This window comes from Staurois parvus, unplaced genomic scaffold (genome assembly GCF_062004578.1).
Source record: "Staurois parvus isolate SC_StPar_1 unplaced genomic scaffold, SC_StPar_1.0 ptg000011l, whole genome shotgun sequence".
Classification (NCBI taxonomy): Eukaryota; Metazoa; Chordata; class Amphibia; order Anura; family Ranidae; genus Staurois; species Staurois parvus.
This window is the reverse complement of record NW_028317807.1, coordinates 27,186,712-27,212,523: the sequence shown is the minus strand read 5'-3', so window position 1 is coordinate 27,212,523 and position 25,812 is coordinate 27,186,712. Positions and strand designations below refer to the sequence as shown.

The following is a 25,812-nucleotide window of genomic DNA, read 5'->3' as shown; positions in this document are numbered from 1 at the left end:
TGAAAAATGATGTTAAACAACATAGTAGGGGAAGGGTGAGGAGCACTTATAAATATTCTTTGCATTAAATCAGAAATAAACCCTCCTGTCCTTTACAAACAAGGAATCTTCCATCGTTGTCTCAATTTGATCTGCTGTAGCCATGGTGATGCACATGTGATTAGTTATGCTTGACAGTTCGTCTGAGAGTGTAAAGCCACTGTGGCGGTTATCATTCATAGCATGCCTTGAATTTGAACTGGAACTAAACCCTCCTGGCTCGCAGTCTCCATTCCGATTCATCCCAAAGGTGTTCTATTGGGTTGAGTTCAGGACTCTGTGTAGGCCAGCCAAGTTCCTCCATCCCAAACTCGCTCATCCATGTCTTTAGGGACCTTGCTTTATGCACTGGTGTGCAGTCATGTTGGAACAGGAAGGGACCATCCCCAAACTGTTCCCACAAAGTTGGGAGCATGAAATTGTCCAAAATATCTTGGTATGCTGACGCCTTAAGAGTTTCCTTCACTGGAACTAAGGGGCTAAGCCCAACCCCTGAAAAACAACCCCACACCAGAATCCCCCTTCCACTAACTTTTACACTTGGCACAATGCAGTCAGGCAAGTATCGTTCTCCTGGCAACCGCCAAACCCAGGCACGTCCATCGGATTGCCAGACAGAGACATGTGATTCCAGAGAACATGTCTCCACTGCTCTAGAGTCCAGTGGCAGAGTGCTTTACACCACTGTATCTAACGCTTTGCATTGCACTTGGTGATGTAAGGCTTGGACGCAGCTGCTTGGCTATGGAAACCCATTCCATGAAGATCTCTACGTACTGTTGTGCTAATCTGAAAGCCACACGAAGTTTGGAGGTCTTTAGCTATTGACTCTGTAGACAGTTGGTGACTTCATCAGCATGCACTGACCCCACTGTCATTTTACATGGCCTGCCACTTCGTGGCTGAGTTGTTGTTGTTCCAAGTTGCTTCCACTCTGAGGATGGGGCCCCTCTCTGTTTTCACTGCATTGTTGAGCCACCACCTTTTCTACCATCAATTCTTGCAGCAGGAGTAAAAGCAGATACGCCAGTAGCAGCAGCAATAGTCACTACAATTTAATGAACACAATGATAATTGTTTCCTAGACAAATTTACGTACTGAGGCCTAGGCACCAAGTTTAAGACACAGATGGTTAGAGCATACCATGGATGCTGTCTGGTCACAAAAGGACTGTGTCATTACTCCACTGGTTGCAGGTTCTACAAACTGAACCCATGTCCTGAACTCTCCTTTTGCTATCCAGGTGCTTGTGAGCCTATCCTGATATATCCTGTCTAAAAGAGCTATCAATCCATAAAGCAGCATTGACACTCCTACATTATACAAAGAAATCTTGAGTTAAAATAGATCAGTCCAGGAAAAGTGACATTTTTATTAACCTCTCACAAATTAGACAGACTACCACCAGTCTTGCCTTCTACTGCAGTATATAAACTTTTTTACTTGTTGATGTTGGCAACTAACTAGATCTGCTACTTCGGTTAAATAAGGCTGATTCACTATAGAATAACATTGGGTTTGCATAATTTGCATAATTTTTCATGTCCACAAGCTGCTGGTATGCTTCCGCTACTCCAGCTTCTCTGCTGGTACTTTACTGACAGCTAATGCTAAATAAAGAAAATTTACAAAAATGCCTTAGTTGTTCGCTAGTAGTGCACTACCCCTCCCCCTAAAGAGGAAACAGGCAAAAAAAGTTCTCATTTCAGAGAACACAATTTCCGTGAATTATTTTTAGGAATGATACAGTATGTGTGTGAATTCAGTACTCATTTCTGGTTTAGAGCAGTGAAAAAATAGCTGTTAAAAACCCAAGTTAAAATAATTTGTGAATACAAAGGAAAGAAGAGGGTGTCAGTTTTTGGTAGATGCTGGGGTCAATATATTAAAGCAGTGGTCTCCAAACTGTGGCCCGAGGGCCAGATGTGTCCCTTTGCTAGCTTTTATCCAGCCCTTGGGGCACTGTTCCTCCCATTGACACCAACAGTGGGGCATAGTTCCTGCCACTAATAATGGGCCAATATTCCTCCCACTAATATCAATGATGGAGTACGATTTCTCACACTGAAATCAACGATAAGGCACTATTTCTTCTACTGATACCAGTGATGGGGCATTATTCCTCCGCTGATACCAATGATGGGGCACTGTTCCTTCTAATATCAACGAAGGGGCACTATTCCTCCCTCTAATACCAATTATGGGGCACTATTCCTTCTACTGCTGCCAGTCACAATATTCTTCCTATTGACCACAGGTTCTTTGTAACTGACCATCAACCCTGAGGCAATGTTTACTCTCACTAATGCCGGGCTCAGGACTTTTTCTACCCCCACTAGGCACAATCTTGCCCCCCTATACTCTGAAGGACAGTAAACTGGCCCTTTGTTTGAAAAGTTTGGTGACCCCTGTCTTAAGGCGTTGAAGCTCAAGTTTTCTGTTCTTCAGCCATGTCCTTTCAATGGAAGAACAAAGAAAGTGTGCAAGATGGTGTTGAGTAAAAGAAAAACATTTTTAATAAAATAAAAATGTTCACTTGCTGACCACCAACCTGCACTCTTTCTTTGTTTCTCCATTACCTATGCAAGTCAGATCGTCTCTCAAGATCCATTTCCTATGATACTGCGTTCAGTGTGAGGTGCGCCTTTTGACTGAATACTTCCTTCTCCTATTTACAGTCCTGGCCACTCACTAAGGATGTAGTCCATGTTTGGATGATTGTTTCATGATCTCTTTTTTATGGACTCTTTTACAGTATATATGCCACTGTGGTTTTTACACACACACACATTTTACAGATTTAATATATACCTTTGGATGTTTCCTGTTTTATTAACATATGTCATAGTTATTTTTATTATTTATTTAGAGTTTTGTTGGGGTATGAGTACTGGTCATTTTTAGAGCTGCAACTTATGCAAGTTTTTAAATGTCCATTTAAATGGCACTTTCGCTGTTGTTGTTTTCATACATACAGTACTTATGTAATACAAAATGCAATAGAAGGTGCTGGAATATGTGAATTGGGCAAGAACAACAAAAACATCCAGGTGGACAAGGCAGAAAGTTGGGAATTATGGCAAGGTGTTCTTGCTGTTGGACTACTCTACACATACTGTATAAAGAGCCACAGTCATCCTCCACCTACAACTAAAATATTAGTTTTAGGGGGACCGATTTTTGGTCATCTCTATGCAAACCTCAGGCAATATGAAGTACACTAAAATATTACTAAAAGGCCATCCGTGACCATTCAAGTCATTACCAGATATATCTAAATGATGCTTTCATTTTGGTGAGTCTTTCACCTTGTTCAATCCAATGACTCCTGCTAAAAAGGCAAGGTGATTCACCAATATTTTGTAAAAGTAGGCCTTGGTTTTGTGGACACAAATCTGTTCAACTTATGATTTGGTCAATATAACAGAACACAGAGAACAGAGATAATGTACACAAAATTCAAAAGGAAAAGGGTTCTGGTGTCTAACATTCAGATCACATCAAATCAGATTTTCATCATACATACTACGGTGTTTCCCTTCAACATCAGAAAACAATGCAGTATATGCGGACTGACAACTCATGGGGCCCCCGGGCAATAGGGGATCATGCGACCCCTGTGTCCTTGCCCAAACTCAAAAAAGCCTATGAAAATGGTACCAGGGGCATCTTATGGGGCCCCCTACTGTCCCCAGGCCCTCGAGCAGTGCCCGAGTTTCCAAATGGTCAGTCCGCCCCTGGTGACTTCCAAAATGCAACTAATATTAACTACTTCACAAACAGCACATATTTTCTCAACCAGGGTTATTCCTGAGGTTGCCAGGGGTTCCTTGAGCAGAGAGAATTGAAAAATTGATTTCCCACCTACACTGACCATGTAGACAAGGGGGACATTTTACACCAATGTAGCAATCACTACACAGGCTGCTAATGTTAAGGGACACCACAAATATTACTGCCTGTTTTTCCTTTCTGTTATTTTTACTGATTTTATTTCAAGATTTAAAAAAAATGAATTTCATGGCATACAAATGCTGGTAGAGGTGGGTGTTTATTTGATAAAAATTATCAGGATGTTAAATACACTAGGCATGTCACATTATTCATTATCTTATTTAGCAAAAGAATTATAAGGGGTTCACTGAGACCTGAAAACTGTTGGGTTCCTCTGGGGTAAAAAAGTTGAGAAAGGCTGGTTTGAACTATGTTCAAAAAACTGTGGCTGGAACCAGGTATTTCAGTTAAAGAGTAAGGTTGACCACACAATTTGCATATAGACTTGATCTGTCCTGTGATATAAAAACACCTAGGTTTTAATATTTGCTCTTCATAGCACAATTCTGTCATAACAGGAAGAGCTGTTGAAATTGAAAAGGGTTATGAAATATTCCTGCAAATGTGGGCCTCTCATTGAACCCTAGGGTGACAGCTAAGGATCTGCAGACATCTTGCACCCTATAACAACAATGTTTAGGTGACTTCAATATTTATGTGTAGTAGCAATACAATAATAGTGTATAGTAAGTGTAAAATATTACTTTGTATTATTGCCATACCTGAGTGTTGCTCTTTAGCAGATGCATAGGGGTGCCACTGATCTTTTATTCATTCAGCTTGTTTTCAGATGTGCAAAACCATATGGTGCAGTAGCATGCCCTGTGGGTATGTTTTGGCAAATGGTTAGGGCCAGCATTTCCTGCAGGTACAGCAGCTCAACGAAATGAATGGGCTGCTGTGCCCACCCAAATACACCAGCACAAAAATGGAGATGTGAGCATAGCCTTAGGTAAGATAGAGGAACGGTTTCAATATGGCAGTTTGTGGGCCAGGCATTGGGGGGGGGGGGGGTGCTGCAAAAGGTTACTTGTATGGAAGTTGCAGGAAGCAATATTTTTCCATCCTGCTCAAGTATTTTAACCTAATAGGCCCCCATTGACTACGTGGTCAGTCTTCTTTAAAAAGGTGAACTTACCCTGTAATCACAGTGTGAGTATAATGTTGTAATGCTGCTTTCTTTCAGATGTTGCCTGCCTTTTAATACTATATCAGGGCTTAAAATTTCAAGTCTAGACTTACTAGCCAGGCAAAAACCTTACCCTCCACCAGTTGCCCCACCAAACCTTGCACAGGTCCGCCTCCAACCCGACTCCAGGCCCATCGCCCAACCCCGCCCCCAGCCCTGCCCCCAACCATGCCCCCTTAAAGCTTATGAAATTACATTTTTCTTTAGAATAAAGAGTCCAAAATATAAAAAACAGCAATTATAACATAGCTTTATTATGTCAATTTAAACATAACAGCAATAGCTTAATAGAGTCTAGAGGGCAAGTGGTTAACATAAAACAATGTAAACATAAAATAAAAATAATTATCCCCATCAGAGTCCTCCTTTACATCAGGTGTCCCCATCAGAGTCCCCCTTTACACCAGGTGTCCCCATCAGAGTCCCCCTTTACATCAGGTGTCCCCATCAGAGTCCCCCTTTACATTAGGTGTCCCCATCAGAGCCCCCCTTTACATCAGGTGTCCCATCAGAGTCCCCCTTTACATCAGGTGTCCCCATCAGAATCCCCCTTTATATAAGGTGTTCCCATCAGAGCCCCCCTTTACATCAGATGTCCCCATAAGTGTAACCTGACCCTTCCCCCTTGTACTCACAGATCTTCTCGTGAATGCAGCTTTTCCTTCTTTCCCTCCTTCGATCATGTGATAAGTCACATCACCGAATGTAATCTTTTTACAAAGATAAAGCATACATCACGATATTTAAGTGATCTAGCCATATTTACTTTGAATTAGGAATCTTGAAGTGTACAAATCAAGTAAAAACATCATTGGAATAATCACATTAAAATAAATACAATATCATTGTTTCCATATTTAAACCTACTGAACAAAAAAAAAATTGGGCTTACTTCACACATTATTTGAATTGCCTTGATTTGGCCATGAGTGACTTCCAAAATGGAAATAATATTAACTACTTCACAAACAGCACATATTTTCTCAACCAGAGTTATTCCTGAGGTTGCCAGGGGTTCCTTGAGCAGAGAGAATTGAAAAATTGATTTCCCACCTACACTGACCATGTAGACAAGGGGGTCATTTTACACCAATGTAGCAATCACTACACACGCTGCTAATGTTAAGGGACACCACTAATATTACCAGGTGTCCCCAGAGCCCCCCTTTACATCAGGTGTCCCCATAAGTGTAACCTCACCCTTCCCCCTTGTACTCATAGATCTTCTCGTGAATGCAGCTTCTCCTTCTTTCCCTCCTTCTGTCATGTGATAAGTCACATCACAATGGGAGAGAGGAAGGACACTCTGCCTTCTCTCCTTAGTACCGGCTGTCTTTTGCCTCCTGCAGGCAGGAGGGAGGAGAAAGCCTAGTCCTCCCTCCAGCAAGTGTCAGCAGCTGCTCCCTGTGACAGGAGTGAAACTACGATCACTCCGGCACCAGCAGTCCGCCCCCCCTCAACACAGTGCTCGGGGTGGGACATACTCGCCCACATGTTATTTTCACTAACCAAATGCGAGCAGGCGAGTGGAAATTTTAAGCCCTGCTATATATGCATTATAAATATAACAGAACTATGGTGTGATAAATGAAATGTGGATTTGTTGTCCATAACCACTCATAATGTTGTGTCAAGTCATGTATGTAAGCCTACCTACACCTGTGCAAAGGTTCTTATGTCTGACATTTAGGCTCCTATCACACTGATTCAGTTTTCCCACACCCCATGTGCAGTGCAGTGTACCCGCAGGTTTTGAGTGGGTTACCTCTGCTTTCCCATAGAGTTCCATTTACAGAAAACTTACCAAAAGTTGTACATGCAGGAGTTTTGGTGCGCTTTCAGATAGCACACCAAATCCATAGGACAAAATACAGTGCCTTGAAAAAGTATTCATACCCCTTGAAATTTTCCATATTTTTCATGTTACAACCAAAAACGTAAATGTATTTTATTGGGATTTTATGGGATAGACCAACACAAAGTGGCACATAATTGTGAAGTAGAAGGAAAATGATCAATGGTTTTCAAAATTTTTTACAAATAAATATCTGAAAAGTGTGGCATGCATTTGTATTCAGCCCTCTTTACTCTGATACCCCTAACTAAATTCTACTGGAACCAATTGCCTTCAGAAGTCATCTAATTAGTAAATAGAGTCCACCTATGTGTAATTTAATCTCAGTATAAATACAGGTGTTCTATGAAGCCCTCAGAGGTTTGTAAGAGAACATTAGTGAACAAACAGCATCGTGAAGGCCAAGGAACATGCCAGACAGGTCAGGAATAAAGTTGTGGATAAATTTAAAGCAGGGTTAGATTATAAAAAAAACCCCAAGGTTTATACATCTTACGGAGCACTGTTCAATCCATCATCTGAAGATGGAAAGAGTATGGCACAACTGCAAACCTACCAAGATATAGCTGCCCACCTAAACTGACAGGTCGGGCAAGGACAGCATTAATCAGAGAAGCAGCCAGGAAGCCCATGTTAACTCTGGAGGAGCTGCAGAGATCCACAGTTTAGGTGGGAGAATCTGTCCACAGGACAACTATTAGTCATGCACTCCACAAATCTGGTCTTTATAAAAGAGTGGCAAGAAGAAAGTTATTGTTGAAAGAAAACCATAAGAAGTTCTGTTTGCAGTTTGCGAGAAGCCATGTGAGGGACTCAGCAAACGTGGAAGAAGGTGCTCTGGTCAGATGAGGCCAAAATTTAACTTTTTGGCCTAAAAGCAAAACGCTGTGTGTGGCGAACAACTAACACTGCACATCACCCTGAACACCCCATCCTCACCATGAAACATGGTGGCAGCATCATGTTGTGGGGATGATTTCTTCAGCAGGGACAGGGAAGCTGGTCAGAGTAAGGGACGGACTGACAACTCATGGGGCCCCCGGGCAATAGGGGATCATGGGGCCCCTGTGTCCTTGCCCAAACTAAAAAAAGCCTATGAAAAAGGTACCAGGGGCATCTCATGGGGCCCCCTACTGACTCTGGGCCCTCGGGCAGTGCCCGAGTTTCCAAATGGTCAGTCCGCCCCTGGTCAGAGTTGATGGGTAGATGGATGGAGCTAAATACAGGGAAATCTTAGAAGAAAACCAGTTAGAGTCTACAAAAGACTTGAGAGTGGGGCGGAGGTTCACCTTCCAGCAGGACAAACATACAGCCAGAGTTACAAAGGAATGGTTTAGATCAATGCATATTCATATGTTAGAATGGCCCAGTCAAAGTTCATACCTAAATCCAATTGAGAATCTATGGCAAGACTTTAAATTTGCTGTTCACAGACGCTCTCCATCCAATCTGACAGAGCTTGAGCTATTTTGCAAATGAAGAATGGGCAAAATTGTCACTCTCTAGATGTGCAAAGCTGGTAGAAACATCCCCAAAAAGACTTGCAGCTGTAATTGCAGTGAAAGGTGGTTCTACAAAGTATTGACTCAGGGGGGCTGAATACAAATGCACACCACAATTTTCAGATATTTATTTGTAAAAAAATATGAAAATCATTTATCATTTTTCTTCCATTTCACAATTATGTGCCACTTTGTGTTGGTCTATTACATCAAATCCCAATAAAATACATTTCCATTTTTGGTTGTAACATAAAAAATTTCAAAGGGTATGAATACTTTTTTCAAGGCACTGTAGAACTCTATGGGAAAGTGCAGCTACCCAAACCTGCAAGTACACTGATCTGCACATGCAGTACGGGAAAACCGCTTCAGTGTGAAAGCTCTTATATATGTTTGTCAAGTAGCCCAATACTATATGGTCACTGTCATTTTTGGCAAGAGGAAATACCTAACTGCCGATTGGTACTTTTACTTGTATGGGATTATTATATAGGATACGGCTATGTGTTGGAAAAGATCACATTGATGGTATTAGCTTTGTTTTAGATATCCCCTGCTCTAATTTCTTTAACCACCTCCCACCCGCCATATAGTCCAATGACGGGCGCAAGGTGGTTCTCTTGTTCTGGGAGGACATCATATGATTTCCACCTATTCTCACTGCGCATGCGCGGCTCAGGGAGCGCGCAGCGGGGTGATTGGACACAGCGGATCACCGATCACGGAAAGAGCCGAAGATGTCGGCTCGGTCATGTGATCAGCTGATCACATGTAAACAGGGAAATGCCGGTTATCGGCATTTCTCTCCTCTCGAGCTGTCACGCTGACAGCTCGAGAGGAGAGCCGGTAATCGGCTTTCCGCGGAGGGGACATGTATACTGATCATCAGAGCACTGATGATCAGTGTAGCCCCAGCAGTGGCACCTGTCAGTGTCCATCAGTGCCTCGTGCCAGTGTCCATCAGTGCCACATCAATGCCACATATCAGTGCCTACCAGTGCACATCAATGCCACATATCAGTGCCCATCTGAGCTGCCTTTCAGTGTCACCCATCAGTGCCAGTCAGTGCTATCTATCAATGCCTATCAGTGCTGCCAATCAGTGCCACCTATCAGTGCCAGTCAGTGCCGCCTATCAGTGCGCATCAGTGCCGCCTATCAGTGTGCATCAGTGCCGCCTATCAGTGCTGTGCCAGTGCCGCCTAACAGTGCCAGTCAGTGTTGCCTATCAGTGCCATATATCAGTGCCATGTATCAGTGCTGCCTTTCAGTGCTCATCGGTGATGCCTGTCAATGCCCATCAGTGCCACCTACCAGTGCCTCATCAGTGCCCATCAATGCCACCTATCAGTGTCCATCAGTGCAGCCTATCAGTGCCCACCACTGCAGCCTCATTAGCGCATATCAGTGAAGGAGAAAAATCACTTATTTACAACATTTTATAACAAAAACTAAGAAAAAAATGTTTTTTTTCCCCAAAATTTTCAGTGGTTTTTGGTTTGTTTAAGAAAAAATAAAAAACCCAGTGGTGATTAAATACCATAAAAAAAAAGCTTTATCTGTCACAAAAAAATGATAAAAATTTCATATGGCTGCAGTGTTGTATGACCATGCAATTGTCGTTCAAAGTGCGACAGCGCTGAAAGCTGGAAATTGGTCTGGGCAGGAAGGGGGTATAAGTGCCCTGTAGGCTAGCGGTTAAAAAATTTACATATTTTTCTGTCACCGAAAATATCATGGTTGATACATCAGTATCTGTTTTATGCTGTCAATGTCCTTTCTGGAATTAGTGAATCTCCTCAACAACAACACACAGCAATAAAAATCTGGAAAATGTCCCAAATTGTTCCTTCCTCTTTTAAAAAGAAATGTGTTTATTGCTCTTGTTGTCTCATTTGAAAATATATACTGTCTTGATGGCTGCCATCACTAGAGCAGGATATAAGGAAAATACTATCCAATGGGCAAAGATAACTGTAAAACTGACAAAACCAGCATGCAAATTATTGATAAACTATATATTTTAACAGATGCCATTTATGTTGAATCACCCTTTTAAAGTACACCTCTTTTGATTTGAGAAGTATTCAACTGCTAACATGTCTTTAATGTAGAACTAGAGTTAAAGAAAAAATTGAGGTACTATATATAATGCAGTTTGACAATAGCAATAACAGAGCATTTATTGTTTATCTGAGTCTCCCCTGTAATAGAGGTTTTACTAGGTTTGATCCTCCCAATAACTGACAATGCTGTTTGTTCTGGGTTGAACAGTGTTGTCACCCTGTGGGCATGTAATTTCAGATGGACTTTAAATGACCCATTCTTAGATGTAATGGCTGCATTAGTTTTCATTTTTAGACTTTCTTTCCTTTGTTTTCACCTGGTGATCCAGCCACAGTAAGTCTGCTGTTTTTCAACAGAATATGTTGTCCTGCAGATGTAGCAGGGGGTTGAGACAAACCATTTACCACTGACACAGGTTCTTACAATGGTTAACTTTTATTTATGTAAAAACTTTATCCCATATAGAACAAAACTGTTGCTGTAAAAAGTGTTAGCTGGCATTTGGCTGCAGTTTTGTTGTCTAATTCTGCAAAACTTGCTGATACATCTAAAACTCCCCTCCCCCCAAACTGACAACGATGCTGTCCAAAGTTGTTTGTGTTGCTCCTCCAGCCAGAATGTAGGCACTAACACAGAAAATGTGTTACTGGCCAGATCGCAAGGAGAAAACAGAGAGTAATAAAGCCTAAAAAAAAAAACTAATGCAACTAATCACATCTAAGGACTAGTAAACTGTAATATATTACATTATTAGTTTTGGGTTTAATACCCCTTTAAAGCTCAACTCCAGCTTATTAAGTAGTTAAAACCGTTTTTTGTTTTTTTTGGGGTTTTTTTTAAGTTTTTTAAACAATATGAATAAAAACTGATCACAGAAAGCAGTAGGTTTCTCTAACCCCTGTAACTGTAATGTTTGCTGAACAGCTCAGCCTGCATGTAAATGTGAAGAAAAATATAAATAAACACATCTGTGAATTAAAAATTAAATTCACATATTAAATACTATCATAAATCCCTTAATCTTTTGGGATGTATAAATCTTATCAAAATAATGATCCTGCCTAAATTTAACTACATAGTTACATAGTTAGTCTGGCTGAAAAAAGACAAAAGTCCATCCAGTTCAACCATTAAAAAAAAAAAAAGTTATAATCCTATACCCACAGTTGAACCAGAAAAAGGCAAAAAACCCAGCAAAGCATGATCCAATTTGCTCCTACAGGGGAAAAATTTCCTTCCTGATCCCCCGAGAGGCAATCGGATATTCCCTGGATCAACTTTACCTATAAATGTTAGTATCCAGTTATATTATGTGTATCTAGGAAAGAATCCAGGCCTTTTTTAAAGCAATCCACTGAGCTGGACAGAACCAACTCTTGAGGGAGTCTATTTCACATTTTCACAGCTCTTACTGTGAAGAAACCTTTCTGTGTTTGGAAATTAAATTTCTTTTCCTCCAGACATAAAGAGTGCCCCCTTGTCCTCTGTGATGACCTCAGGGTGAATAACTCTACACCGAGTTCACTATATGAACCACTGATGTATTTATACATATTGATCATATCCCCCCTTAATGTCCTCTTCTCAAGAGAGAATAAATTCAGTTCCTCTAATCTTTCCTCATAGCTGAGCTCCTCCATACCTCCGATCAGTTTGGTTGCCCTTCTCTGTACTTTCTCCAGTTCCCCAATGTTTTTTTTTTGAATTGGTGCCCAAAACTGAACTGCATTTTCCAGATGAGGTCTTACTAATGATTTGTACAGGGGTAAAATGATATCTCTCTCTCTGGAGTCTATACCTCTTTTAATACAAGAGAGGATTTTGCTCGCTTTAGAAGCCGCAGCTTGGCATTGCATGCCATTATTATGCTTGTGATCTACCAGAACTCCCAGATCCTTCTCCACCATTGATTCTCCCAATTGTTCACCCTCTAGTATGTATGATGCATGCATATTCTTAGTCCCCAAGAGTATCACCTTACATTTATCAACATTAAACCTCATTTGCCACATAGTTGCCCAATTAAACAGTGCACTAAGGTCGGCTTGTAAGGACGTTATTCCACTGCACAGCTTGGTATCATCTGCAAAGACTGAAATGGTATTTATAATCCCAGACCCTATATCGTTTATATATATATATTAAAAAGTAAGGGTCCCAACACTGAACCTTGGGGTACACCACTGACAACCCTAGACCATTCAGAGTATGAATCATCAACCACTACTCTCTGAATATGATCTTTTAGCCAGTTTTCTGTCCATTTACATACAGATTTTTCCAAGCCTGTAGACTTTACCTTACACATTAGCCATGTATGGGGAGCTATGTCAAACGCTTTTGCAAAATCCAAGTATACCACGTCCACCACCACCCCTCTGTCCAAGGTTTTGCTCACCTCCTCATAAAAAGAAATTAGATTTGTTTGACAACTTCTGTCTTTCATGAATCCATGCTGTCTGTTGCTTAAAATATTTTTTTCCAGCAAGAACTTATCTATGTGGTCTTTTATTAAACTCTCCAGTATCTTCCCAACTATAGAAGATAACTAATAGGTCTATAATTACTTGGTAAAGATTTTGACCCCTTTTTAAATATTGGCACCGCATTGGCCTTACGCCAATTCAGTGGTACTATGCCAGTCATTACTCCAATCCAGTGGTACTATGCCAGTCATTAAAGAAAAATTTGAAACAATGGCTTTGAAATGACAGAGCTCAATTCTTTAAGGACCTGTGGGTGTATGCCATCCAGTCCAGGTGCTTTATTCACCTTTATTCTGTCTAAGTATTTTTGGATCATATCAATTGTGAGCCAATGTGGATTATCAGGAGCTAATACCATGCCCATTATGGACAAGAGCTCCCCCATGCTCCTTTGTATACACAGAGCTGAAGAAGGTATTTAATAAATTTGCCTTTTCTTTGTCCCCAGTCACCAAATCTAGATTATTTTGTAAAGGGCCTACATGCTCGGACCGGACCATTTTACTATTAATATATTTGAAGAATTTTTTGGGGTTTGTCCTGCTATCTTTTGCAATCTGTTGTTCGTTTTCAATTTTTGCGGCTTTTATTTCCTTTTTGCAAATTCTGTTATATTCTTTCTAATATTTAAACAATGTTAGCGTTCCTTCATTTTTATATTTAATACAAGCTCTTTTCTTATTATCTATAGCTTTTTTAACTTTGGCCGTAAGCCACATAGGTTTGATTTTTAGTCTTTTAAACTTGTTGCCCATGGGAATATATTTTGCAGTGTGTTCACATACAGTCTTTTTGAAGAACTCCCATTTCTGTGTTGTGTTCATTGATATCAATATTCCCTCCCAGTCTAAGTCTTGGAGAGCACCTCTCAGCCTTGGAAAATTAGCTCTCTTAAAATTGAGTGCTTTTATTTTTCCCGTATATGTTTGCTGTTTACAGCTAACAATAAATTAAATCATGTTATGGTCACTGCTACCCAGATGTTCTCTTATATGGACATTCATAATAAGTTGCATGGTTTGAGATTACCAAACAATTATGCAAAGCATCATTCCTAGTTAGGGCCTCTATGAACTGTACCATAAAATTACCCTGTAGTAGGTTTAAAAATGTTTGCCCTTTAACTGTTCCTGCAGTACCATTACTCCAGTCAACTTCCGGATAATTAAAATCCCCCATTATTTTCTCTGTCCCAGCCCTTTCGATCTGTGCAAGGAGTCTCCACCTCCTCATTAACACTGGGAGGCCTATAACAAACTCCAATGACCACCCATAATACTTCAGCATCATCACACACATCATAGTAAATTATTGATCTCTTACCTTTTATTCTACACTAAGAAGGAAATCCTTTTGTAAATGCACATCTACTGCATCCCCAGACATGTAAGACATGTAAAACCATGATTAACACTACTCTTCCCCTCTACAAGCTGATTCTACGAGGCTGCCCCTGGAAATATGATAAAGTATGGCAGCTGTGGGTGATCCAATTGGATGGGGCTGGTTAGGCTCTTCTCTATCCAACTTTAAGTTGGGTGGTGCATATATACCCTTTGGCTTTCACAGATATTTTCTAGATATCCCCCCCCAAGGCCCGTGTTCTCCTGTTTCTTCCCCCCCCCCCTCCTTTTTCTTCCCCCCAACAAATTCCCTCTCCCTGAGGAGTCAGAGTTGATCTTCATACTAAGAATGTTATGGTCAAGCCCATGAGTGATGCATTACATTCTGCATGTATTTTATGTGGTGACGCTGGTTTTTTTCGGATATAATGTGTGATCCTTTAAACTTCTATGTTATGCCGTGTCAACCGTTGTTTTTCTGTTTTAATGTTATATGACATGCCTTTCTTTAATAAAGCATTCCTGATTGTTAAAAAATAAATAAATACTATCACAAAAGTGGAACATAACTGTATCTGAACACCGCAAACTGAAAAAGCTATTTATGTGAGAAGTGAATACTTGTGAGCTATTATATATGAGGTATTCAGTGAGTTGTAAATAATTGTCTACTGATATAATGTGCTTGGTGCGCTGGCACTTACACAGACTCACTTACTTGTGTTCATATTTGTTCAATTAAATAAATCAATTTATAGTGCCGCGCTCCTATTTTACTATATATATATAACTTAATCCAGTCTTCTCTCAATCTAATAAATACATAAATTAATACCTAAAATAATACATCAATCACTGTAGCTTGTGAATATAAAATAAATTATAAATCACTGTGACTTGTGAATCAATAGGAAATAAATTAATATAAATAAATCAAAAACCTTAATTCATGTGACTAATAACACTAAATCAAAAAATCCTTAATCAATGTGGCTAATGAATGGATGAAAATTAGGTAAATGAAACCTTAATCTGTGCCTGTCAGGAATGGACTGGCCAGCAATAGTGGGACTCAGCTGCCTTATGAGCTGCAGTACCAGGGCTGGCCAGTGGGTGCTCCCAGCAATCAGAGACTCAACCTTGCAGCCAGTCAAACACCTGGAACTAATTATACTGGTGTATTTAAGGGACATTCAGACCTGCATACTCTGCCTTGGTGTTGTGTTTCTCTTGGGCCCTGTATCCTGTTCCTGCTCTTTGTTCCTGTCTGATTCTCTGCTGACCCTGCTCTGATCCCTGGCTTGTCTGACCATTCTCCTCTGCCTGACCCTCTGTACCACGCTGCCCGCTACCTGCTGAACCTGGCCTGTGACCCCGACCATTCTCCGCTTGCTCCCCCTGTACCTACCTGCCTGACGACGCTTGCATTGTATGTACTGTTATCTGTGGGTGGTTGGTTGGTTTGTTTGCACTGTGTTATGTTTTAGTATTGCACTGCGTTTATGTTTGTATGGTTAGTGTTAATAAATTACATTGTTTATAACATATCTGAAGTCTGCGTTTCCCTGCGTCAGTCACACACCTCTGGTCATACCCGGGAGCCCTGACATTACACCAAGGCTAATCCTGACCAGAAGTGGCTGCACAGGGAAGCCATCTTGGCTTGTTGATGGGAAGGATGGATCTGGATGAGGTTGCGTATTTATATCTGCTAGTGTTTGATGACAGGGAGTATGCTTATCAAACTCTGAAGGAGTATCCCCGGGATGAACTGCTAGAATGTATACGGCTCGCTCATGTTCTAGTAGATCAGGGCACAGAGTTCTCTGAGGTGCAGCCTTTGATTGAGGTTTGTGCTGAGTTGGTTTCATCTGGTACCCCCGAATGCAGGGATGAATTTTTGCCACCATTTAGTGCAGACCAGGTAGAGTCCCTGGTGTGGTTATTAGAGGATGATGTGGGTTACTTTCAGGAGCGTTATTCCACATGTTCACCACAGGTACTAAGAGATTGTATAAACGCAGTGCAGTCATTGGTCAGACAGGCTTTGTGTAAGCTCAGCTTTGTTCAACCCATACTGCAGACATGGACAGACTTGTTGCACCCAGCCTCAGTCAGCTTACAAAAACCCAGTCCTGCTTCTAATCTATTTCCTCAAAACTCTATTCCTGCATTCCCAACAGCTCCTCCTGCCCTGCTATCTACCGCATGTCAGTACCCTGTTCCCACTCGCTGCACCTATCCTGCCTTTAACCCTGTAAAAAAGCCCTCTGTAGCAACTGCTCCCTCTCCTGTTCAATCCTCCAGTTCTTCTCTGTCTCCAGCTGCTCCATTCGTTTGCAGACCTGCGTTTACTTGCAGTGCTCCAGTAGTTAAAACCAGAAAAAAGCGAAAATTCTTTCCAACCAATACCATCCTGCCAGTATCCAAACCAGTGAACCTGCCTTCCGTGGTTCAGCCTGAAGCCTCTACTCAGCCTGAATCCTCTACTCAGCCTGATGCCTCTACTCAGCCTGATGCCTGTACGCAGCCTGATGCCTCTCTTCAGCCTGAAGCCTCTACTCGGCCTGAAGCCTCTACTCGGCCTGAAGCCTCTACTCGGCCTGATGCCTCTACTCGGCCTGAAGCCTCTACTCAGCCGGACGCCGGCATTCAGCCTGATGCCTCTACCCAGCGTGATGAACTGATCCAGCCTGACGATCCTATTAGGCCAGTTGACTCGATGCCCGCTGTTGATCCAGATGATCCGGTACCTGATCCGGTGCCCGCTGTCGTGCCAATTGACTCAGAGCCCCCTGTCGTACCTAGTGACTCGGTGCCCACTGCCTTGCCAGATGACGCGGTGCCCGCTGGCGAGCCAAATGATCTGATGCCTGGTGACCCAGTGCCCGCTGTCATATCTGGTGACCCGATGCCCGCTGTCGAGCCAGACGATCCAATGCCTGGTGACCCGGTGCCCACTGCCTTGCCAGATGACGCGGTGCCCGCTGGCAAGCCAAGTGACCTGATGCCTGGTGACCCAGTGCCCGCTGTCATACCTGGTGACCCGATGCCCGCTGTCGAGCCAGACAATCCGGTACCTGATGACCCGATGCCCACTGTCGTGCCTGTTGACTCGGAGCCCACTGCCTTGCCAGATGACGCGGTGCCCGCTGTCAAGCCAAATGACCTGATGCCTGGTGACCCGATGCCCGCTGTCCAGCCAGACGATTCAATGTCTGCCCCAGTGCCCGCGGTCATGCCAGTTGATTCGGAGCCCACTGTCGTGCCTGGTGACTCGGTGCCCGCCGCTTCGCCTGGGGGCCCGAGACCTGTCGCTCCGCCTGGGGGTCCGGCGCCTGCCGCCCCGCCTGGGGGCCCGAGACCTGTCGCTCCGCCTGAGGGCCCGAGACCTGTCGCTCCACCTGGGGGTCCGGCGCCCGCCGCTCCGCCTGAGGGCCCGAGACATGTCGCTCCACCTGGGGGTCCGGCGTCCGCCGCTCCGCCTGAGGGCCGAGACCTGTCGCTCCACCTGGGGGTCCGGCGCCCGCCGCTCCGCCTGAGGGCCCGAGACCTGTCGCTCCACTTCGGGGTCCGGCGCCCGCCTCTCCGCCTGAGGGACCGAGACCTGTCGCTCCGCCTGGGGGCCCGAGACCTGTCGCTCCGCCTGGGGGCCCGAGACCTGTCGCTCCGCCTGGGGGCCCGAGACCTGTCGCTCCGCCTGAGGGCCCGAGACCTGTCGCTCCACCTGGGGGTCCGAGACCTGTCGCTCCGCCTGAGGGCCCGAGACCTGTCGCTCCACCTGGGGGCCCGGCGCCCGCCGCTCCGCCTGAGGGCCCGAGACCTGTCGCTCCACCTGGGGGTCCGGCGCCCGCCGCTCCGCCTGAGGGCCCGAGACATGTCGCTCCACCTGGGGGTCCGGCGCCCGCCGCTCCGCCTGAGGGCCCGAGACATGTCGCTCCACCTGGGGGTCTGGCGCCCGCCGCTCCGCCTGAGGGCCCGAGACCTGTCGCTCCACCTGGGGGTCCGGCGCCCGCCGCTCCGCCTGAGGGCCCGAGACCTGTCGCTCCGCCTGGGGGCCCGAGACCTGTCGCTCCGCCTGGGGGCCCGGCGCCCGCCGCTCCGCCTGAGGGCCCGAGACCTGTCGCTCCACCTGGGGGTCCGGCGCCCGCCGCTCCGCCTGAGGGCCCGAGACCTGTCGCTCCACCTGGGGGTCCGGCGCCCGCCGCTCCGCCTGAGGGCCCGAGACCTGTCACTCCATCTGGGGGTCCGGCGCCCGCTGCTCCGCCTGAGGGCCCGAGACCTGTCGCTCCGCCTGGGGGTCTGGCGCCCGCCGCTCCGCCTGGGGGCCTGATGCCTGTTGCCCCGCCTGGGGGCCCGATGCCTGTTGCCCCGCCTGGGGGCCCGATGCCTGTTGCCCCGACTGGGGGCCCGATGCCTGCCGCCCCTCCTGGGGACCCGGCGCCCGCCGCTCCGCCTGGGGGCCCGATGCCTGTCTCCCCGCCTGGGGGCCCGATGCCTGTCGCCCCGCCTGGGGGCCCGATGCCTGTCGCCCCGCCTGGGGGCCCGATGCCTGTCGCCCCGCCTGGGGGCCCGACGCCCGTCGCCCCGCCTGTGGGCCCGATGCCTGTCGCCCCTCCTGGGGGCCCGGCGCCCGCCGCTCCGCCTGGGGACCCGATGCCGGTCGCCCCGCCCGGGGGCCCGATGCCTGTCGCCCCACCCGGGGGCCCGCTGCCTGCTGCCCCGCCCGGGGGCCCGCTGCCTGCTGCCCCGCCTGGGGGCCCGGTGCCTGCTTCTCCGCCTGGTGGCCCGCTGCCTGCTGCTTCGCCTGGTAATCCGATGTGCCTCTGCCCGGAGTCCTGCCCGGTGTGCCTCTGCCTGGTGTGCCTCTGCCCGATGTGCCTCTGCCCGGAGTCCAGCCCGATGTGCCTCTGCCCGGAGTCCAGCCCGATGTGCCTCTGCCCGGAGTCCAGCCCGATGTGCCTCTGCCCGGAGTCCAGCCCGATGTGCCTCTGCCCAGAGTCCTGCCCGATGTGCCTCTGCCCGGTGTGCCGCTGCCCGAAGTCCTGCCCGGTGTGCCAGTCTTTGATATCCCGCCAGTTACCAGACCCGGGCGGTGGAACATTTTGCCCAGCTAGGACTGTTTGGAGCGTCCTGAGGCCACTCCTTGAGGGGGGGTACTGTCAGGAATGGACTGGCCAGCAATAGTGGGACTCAGCTGCCTTATGAGCTGCAGTACCAGGGCTGGCCAGCGGGTGCTCCCAGCAATCAGAGACTCAACCTTGCAGCCAGTCAAACACCTGGAACTAATTATACTGGTGTATTTAAGGGACATTCAGACCTGCATACTCTGCCTTGGTGTTGTGTTTCTCTTGGGCCCTGTATCCTGTTCCTGCTCTTTGTTCCTGTCTGATTCTCTGCTGACCCTGCTCTGATCCCTGGCTTGTCTGACCATTCTCCTCTGCCTGACCCTCTGTACCACGCTGCCCGCTACCTGCTGAACCTGGCCTGTGACCCCGACCATTCTCCGCTTGCTCCCCCTGTACCTACCTGCCCGACTGATATTGACCCAGCCTGCCTGACGACGCTTGCATTGTATGTACTGTTATCTGTGGGTGGTTGGTTGGTTTGTTTGCACTGTGTTATGTTTTAGTATTGTACTGCGTTTATGTTTGTATGGTTAGTGTTAATAAATTACATTGTTTATAACATATCTGAAGTCTGCGTTTCCCTGCGTCAGTCACACACCTCTGGTCATACCCGGGAGCCCTGACAGTGCCAATATAATCATGTGTGATCAATCCATCAATTTTGTGCAAATTCATATACTGTATAACTGTGCAAGTACAATCAATAAAGTGCATAAATAAAGTCTTTAAAACATGTGCAATGTGCAGGTGAATTCCTTATTCCCTCTCGCCAGGTGCCGTGTGGTCTCCCTATGCGCTCACCTTAATATTTGCCTAAATATATTTAGGCAAATAGACTTTTAATCCTTCCAGGATTGATGGGATGATACTCAAGTATAAGATGTTCCACAGGTGGGTGTAGATCTATTGGAATCCTCCTGTGCTCTCCTCTCTCTCCATGTGCAGCTGCTCATAAATGGATGTTTTGGTCAGCTCTATGAGAATCTCCTATTTCCCCTCCTGGGGTCACCTCCTTCTCATATCCTCCTTTCACCAGTGTGGGGAATATGGGTCAGATGAAGAAAAGAAGAAAAAAGACCATGGTGCCTTATCCTTTTGTATAAAGGAAATTTATTTCTGCCAGTGGCGGTATAACACAGCGGTATAATGCCTTTTTGTGATCCAGGACAGCGTTGGTAATATCGGTCAGTAGTGAGTGAGTAAAACTCTGCCTCTGCCTCTGCCTCTGCCTCTCTGCCTGCCTCTGTCTACGCTGGAATCGCCGAGCCTCTCCGATACAACGTCGTGATGTCAGAGCCCCTCCCCAGAGAGCACTCTGCCTCTCTGCCTGCCTCTGTCTATGCTGGAATCGCCGAGCCTCTCCGATACAACGTCGTGACGTCAGAGCCCCTCCCCTCTGTCTACGCTGGAATCGCCGAGCCTCTCCGATACAACGTTGTGACGTCAGAGCCCCTCCCCAGAGGGGAGGGGCTCCGATGTCACGACGTTGTATCGGAGAGGCTCGGCGATTCCAGCGTAGACAGAGGCAGGCAGAGAGGCAGAGGCAGAGTTTTACTCACTCACTACTGACCGATATTACCAACGCTGTCCTGGATCACAAAAAGGCATTATACCGCTGTGTTATACCGCCACTGGCAGAAATAAATTTCCTTTATACAAAAGGATAAGGCACCATGGTCTTTTTTCTTCTTTTCTTCATCTGACCCATATTCCCCACACTGGTGAAAGGAGGATATGAGAAGGAGGTGACCCCAGGAGGGGAAATAGGAGATTCTCATAGAGCTGACCAAAACATCCATTTATGAGCAGCTGCACATGGAGAGAGAGGAGAGCACAGGAGGATTCCAATAGATCTACATCCACCTGTGGAACATCTTATACTTGAGTATCATCCCATCAATCCTGGAAGGATTAAAGGTCTATTTGCCTAAATATATTTAGGCAAATATTAAGGTGAGCGCATAGGGAGACCACACGGCACCTGGCGAGAGGGAATAAGGAATTCACCTGCACATTGCACATGTTTTAAAGACTTTATTTATGCACTTTATTGATTGTACTTGCACAGTTATATATGAATTTGCACAAAATTGATGGATTGATCACACACGATTATATTGGCACAGATTAAGGTTTCATTTACCTAATTTTCATCCATTCATTAGTCACATTGATTAAGGATTTTTTGATTTAGTGTTATTAGTCACATGAATTAAGGTTTTTGATTTATTTATATTAATTTATTTCCTATTGATTCACAAGTCACAGTGATTTATAATTTATTTTATATTCACAAGCTACATTGATTGATGTATTATTTTAGGTATTAATTTATGTATTTATTAGATTGAGAGAAGACTGGATTAAGTTATATATATAGTAAAATAGGAGTGCGGCACTATAAATTGATTTATTTAATTGAAAAAGCTATTTAATATTCACATTCACATCCATGTCTCCATGCTTTATTTTGCGAAATCACTTTGAAAAACACCCCCTAGCATTTCTAGCTGCAGCCATCTTGACTAAGGGCAGATGATTCATGTAGTGTTTACTTCATTGAATCCACCAACTCTTAGCTCAGGCATATAGGCAGAAGCCTGCACCTGATGATTTTATGGCATTTTATTAATTTACTACATGTGAGTGTATTACTGCTTCTTAATAAATTTTTATATTAGTACATACTGCACCATGGGAGTGTCCTTTGTTCCCTTTTAACCTCTTCACGCTGGCCGAATGCAAATGTGCAGCCTCCCGGCGTCTGGGCCTAGACGCCAAGTGGCCGTACATTTGCGTTCTATTAAAAAAGAACATATGTGCTGAGAGCGCGCACCCTTTGCACTCCCAGCACACATGTCCGGTACTCACGGAAAGGTCCCGATCTCCTCTTTCGATCGGGACCTTTCCCGATCATGTGACCGCCGTGATGGCGTGTTACAGCGGTCACATGACCCTAAACCCCACCCCACCTCCCAGCTTCTGAAACCCTTAAAGGGCCAGGAGGCGCCGGCACGAAGGGATTAAGGATAGGAATGTGTGACTTCCATCACCCTTAAAGGGACAGATCCCTGGCTCTGGTTTGACAATCTATTGAAAGCTCAAAGGTGGTTGATTACTATCACATGGCTGTGGATTGCAAAAGTGAAGAATCCTTTTGTCTATTTGATATCGTAAAGCGCATTTCCATGTGCTCTGAGGTGAGAGTTCTGTGAGCACTGAGGTGGCACTATATGTTATGTGCACTATTTTACTTGATGGTGTTTGGGAGATCAGTACAAGAAGTACATGAATTATGGAAGAATCTTTATTACAAATTGATTGATTTTACATATATGGACTCATTATGGACGTTTTATTCAGCTAAACTCTTTTAATTTTTGTAGCTATTATTTAGCAGCGCTACATCACTTATTTATTTTCAATTTGCTTTACTATTGTGGGAACACAATTTGATGTTAGCAGAAGCCACTATCATCACACTATTTTTATTTTTTGTTCTGCTTGTGTGCATTTTTTTTTCTCTTCCTCTCTCTCATTATTGAGGTAGCAGAGGGGTTTCACTTCTTTATTCATGTAGGCAGATAGATGCGCTTAGCAAAAAAATTCTCCTCTCTGCCTTCTTCAGATGAAAGTAAAAAAAAGTCCACGAAGATTCCTGGGATATATGACATCATGATATAATTTTGGCCTAGGCCAGGAACCAGTAAGCAACTGAAGAAATGTAAAAAAAAGTTTAAAATAAATAAATATAATATAACTTTGTATCTATTTACTAATACTAGCAACATAAGGATTAAAATAGTTAACGTGTTACAAAACAACAGTAAAATCAGTCTGTATATGCAGTAAAGCATGCTTGTTATACTCACTGTGGAACCTAAGGGGTTAATCCTCTGCATTGGGTAAAAAGGATGTTTAATCCTGTCTTCTCTGATCCTCCCCTTCTTCCAATGTCCCCGACTCATCTCCTGATAGAACAGAGCCTTGCGGGCAAGCTGCACATGTTCAGTTTGGTGTGTATTGATAGTTTTTTTCCCTTGGAGAGTGCATGTGATCAGCACAAGGCCAATCAGCACTGTCCAGACAGAGGGTCAGGGGTCCTGCAGCCTCATAGGGGCAAATGAAAACATCTCCTCCAAGCTTTAACCAGTTCTCTGCTGGACACTGATAGAAGTCACAAGACTGCTCTAACTTCTGATGAGGAAAGGTATTTAGCACTTTATATTTACTAAAATAATTGCATTTCCATTTTCTGTGTACTGTGGGAGACCAGATATAGTGAATACAGGGTCCTGGCTTTAATGCAAAGAGAGTTTAGTTCCGCTTTAACTACATACAGTACAGCTATCAGAACACAATTTTTTGACAATAGTAGGTTCCGTCGGCCCTATCCACTATATCATAAAAAATGTTCACTGCAACATTTACCTATATTCATGCCTCTCACAGAGCCCAAAAAAAGCCTAGAAATTTCTTTATTTGCTTTTCTCTCCAAAACAATCAATATCTTTGTTCAGACATTATTCTTGACAGCATACACAATTGTGATTTTGTTCACAATTCCAAATCACGGCAGAACACGTAATGTGCTTTTTGGTGCCATTATTCGTTAATGTCACCACAAAAGCGATGCAATTTTTCCCACAATTGTTGTGCGACAGTTGCAGCATAACATGCAGTTAAAAATCATGCTACTCTTGTCCTACAGAAAGGAGCAGGAGCTTATTTTGGGTGAGTAGCGCTCAAGGGCAGCCCATTGAAGCAAATGTGCTGCACTATGCATGACACGTGCAAATCGCGCTTTACAAATGGAAGTCTAAATCCTGTTGCCTATAGAGCTCTTGGCTGTGTTCACAAATGTTGGATACAGAACAACCCCCTGCAGCAGTCTATAACCTTACTGTTTGCTACAAAGTTACAGCATTGTTGTCTGATTACTAGGACATAGGAGACTGAGGCAAAGCTTCCTCATGCCTGCAGCAGACTGATGACTTTATCTCAGCCTAGGTTACTAAAGTTACTTGCCTGCCACAGAAGGACTGCATTTTTGGGTGTAGAATTTTTTTTTTAATTTTGCTGCTCTTGTATGTTTTGAAATGTCTGGAATGTATTCATGCAGATTTATAAATGTACAGAGACATCTACTTTAATAGCTATAAAATCACAGTAAATACGCTTTAATCAGAAGTCTTGTTAATTGCTAGCTGCTGACAACACCACCAGCTTTTTATCTGTGAAGGTTCTCATTTATATGATAGAGCTAGGAGTAAGTAATTAGACTCACTCAACTGGTCTGGTTCTGTAATGCTGAAAAGAAAAAACATTACAGAACAAGTCCCGTTGAATGTGAGTAACTTCTTTTATACTGTAGCTATACCGCTAGTTTTTATTTTGCTTTGAATATCATAAATACCTTAGTTAGAAATGCAATATACGGTTGTACAACTGCACAGCCTGGTGGACATAGGGGGTACTGTGATGCTAGTTTGATTTCTTGATTTATTTTGATTTGATAATTGTCACAGGTCTTAGAGGACTATAGCCTTTCTAGGCAAGCTATCTCATCTCTTAGTACTCACACACCAGTGCTACTACGCAAGTTCTCGAATGCCTATGTTATTTTCATTGTCAATGAATGGCAATAATTTGTATAATCCTTGTATTTATTTTTTTAGGAAATGTCTTTGCTCTTGATTTTTCTGGCGTTACACTTACAAGTTATCCTTTCTGGTGTCGGTGAGTAAATATTGTTTTTTTTTTATTAATTTTTTTGTATTTTCCATATTTTTCTATACTTGCAAGTTTTACTGTAGTATATGTTACACTTTAGTAGAAGCTCAGTATGTGTGCACGGTAACATTACCCCCGGTTCACATATATGCGGCCATGCGGGCCACATTTTGCACGGGCACGAGAGCCCATTAATTTGAATGGACTCCCATGCCCGTGACACGCAGGGAAGCAGTCCCTGCACCTCTTTGGAAAACGCAGCCAGCACGGGAACCTTGGTTCCCAGTACGGTTGCGTTTTCCAGTGCGGGCGGCATGCCATTAGAATTAATGGCACCCGCCCCCGGGTCCACATTTCTCTGTGCGAGTGGTGCGGCTGCACGGACTTTCGTGTGGATCCGCAGCGGCACCACCCGCACAGATGTGAACCTAGGGTTAGGGTGCACTCACACTGGACATGGTTGAACAGACCTGTGCCCAAGTTTTATTGTCCCCCCTACCCAGCCCTCTGCTGTTCTGCACTCACACGGGATATAAGTAAGTGTTCCTGGACACACCTACATAATCACTTCTGCCAACCAGACCACAGTGATTCCTGCTTCTCTCCTCAGTGATCTATGGAGAGTTCTGTGCTC

The 25,812-nt window shown here is 44.6% G+C and overlaps 1 protein-coding gene across 1 annotated transcript in view; it reads left to right on the top strand.

Annotated features, from left to right (window-relative positions):
* Positions 1-25,812, top strand: part of ITGB2 (integrin subunit beta 2) — a 109,337-nt gene that overhangs the window by 28,334 nt on the left and 55,191 nt on the right. Inside the window, exon 3 of the mRNA XM_089671895.1 lies at positions 25,124-25,184. Within this exon, the coding sequence (XP_089528021.1) occupies positions 25,124-25,184 (61 nt within the window). The remainder of the gene's footprint in view (positions 1-25,123; positions 25,185-25,812) is intronic.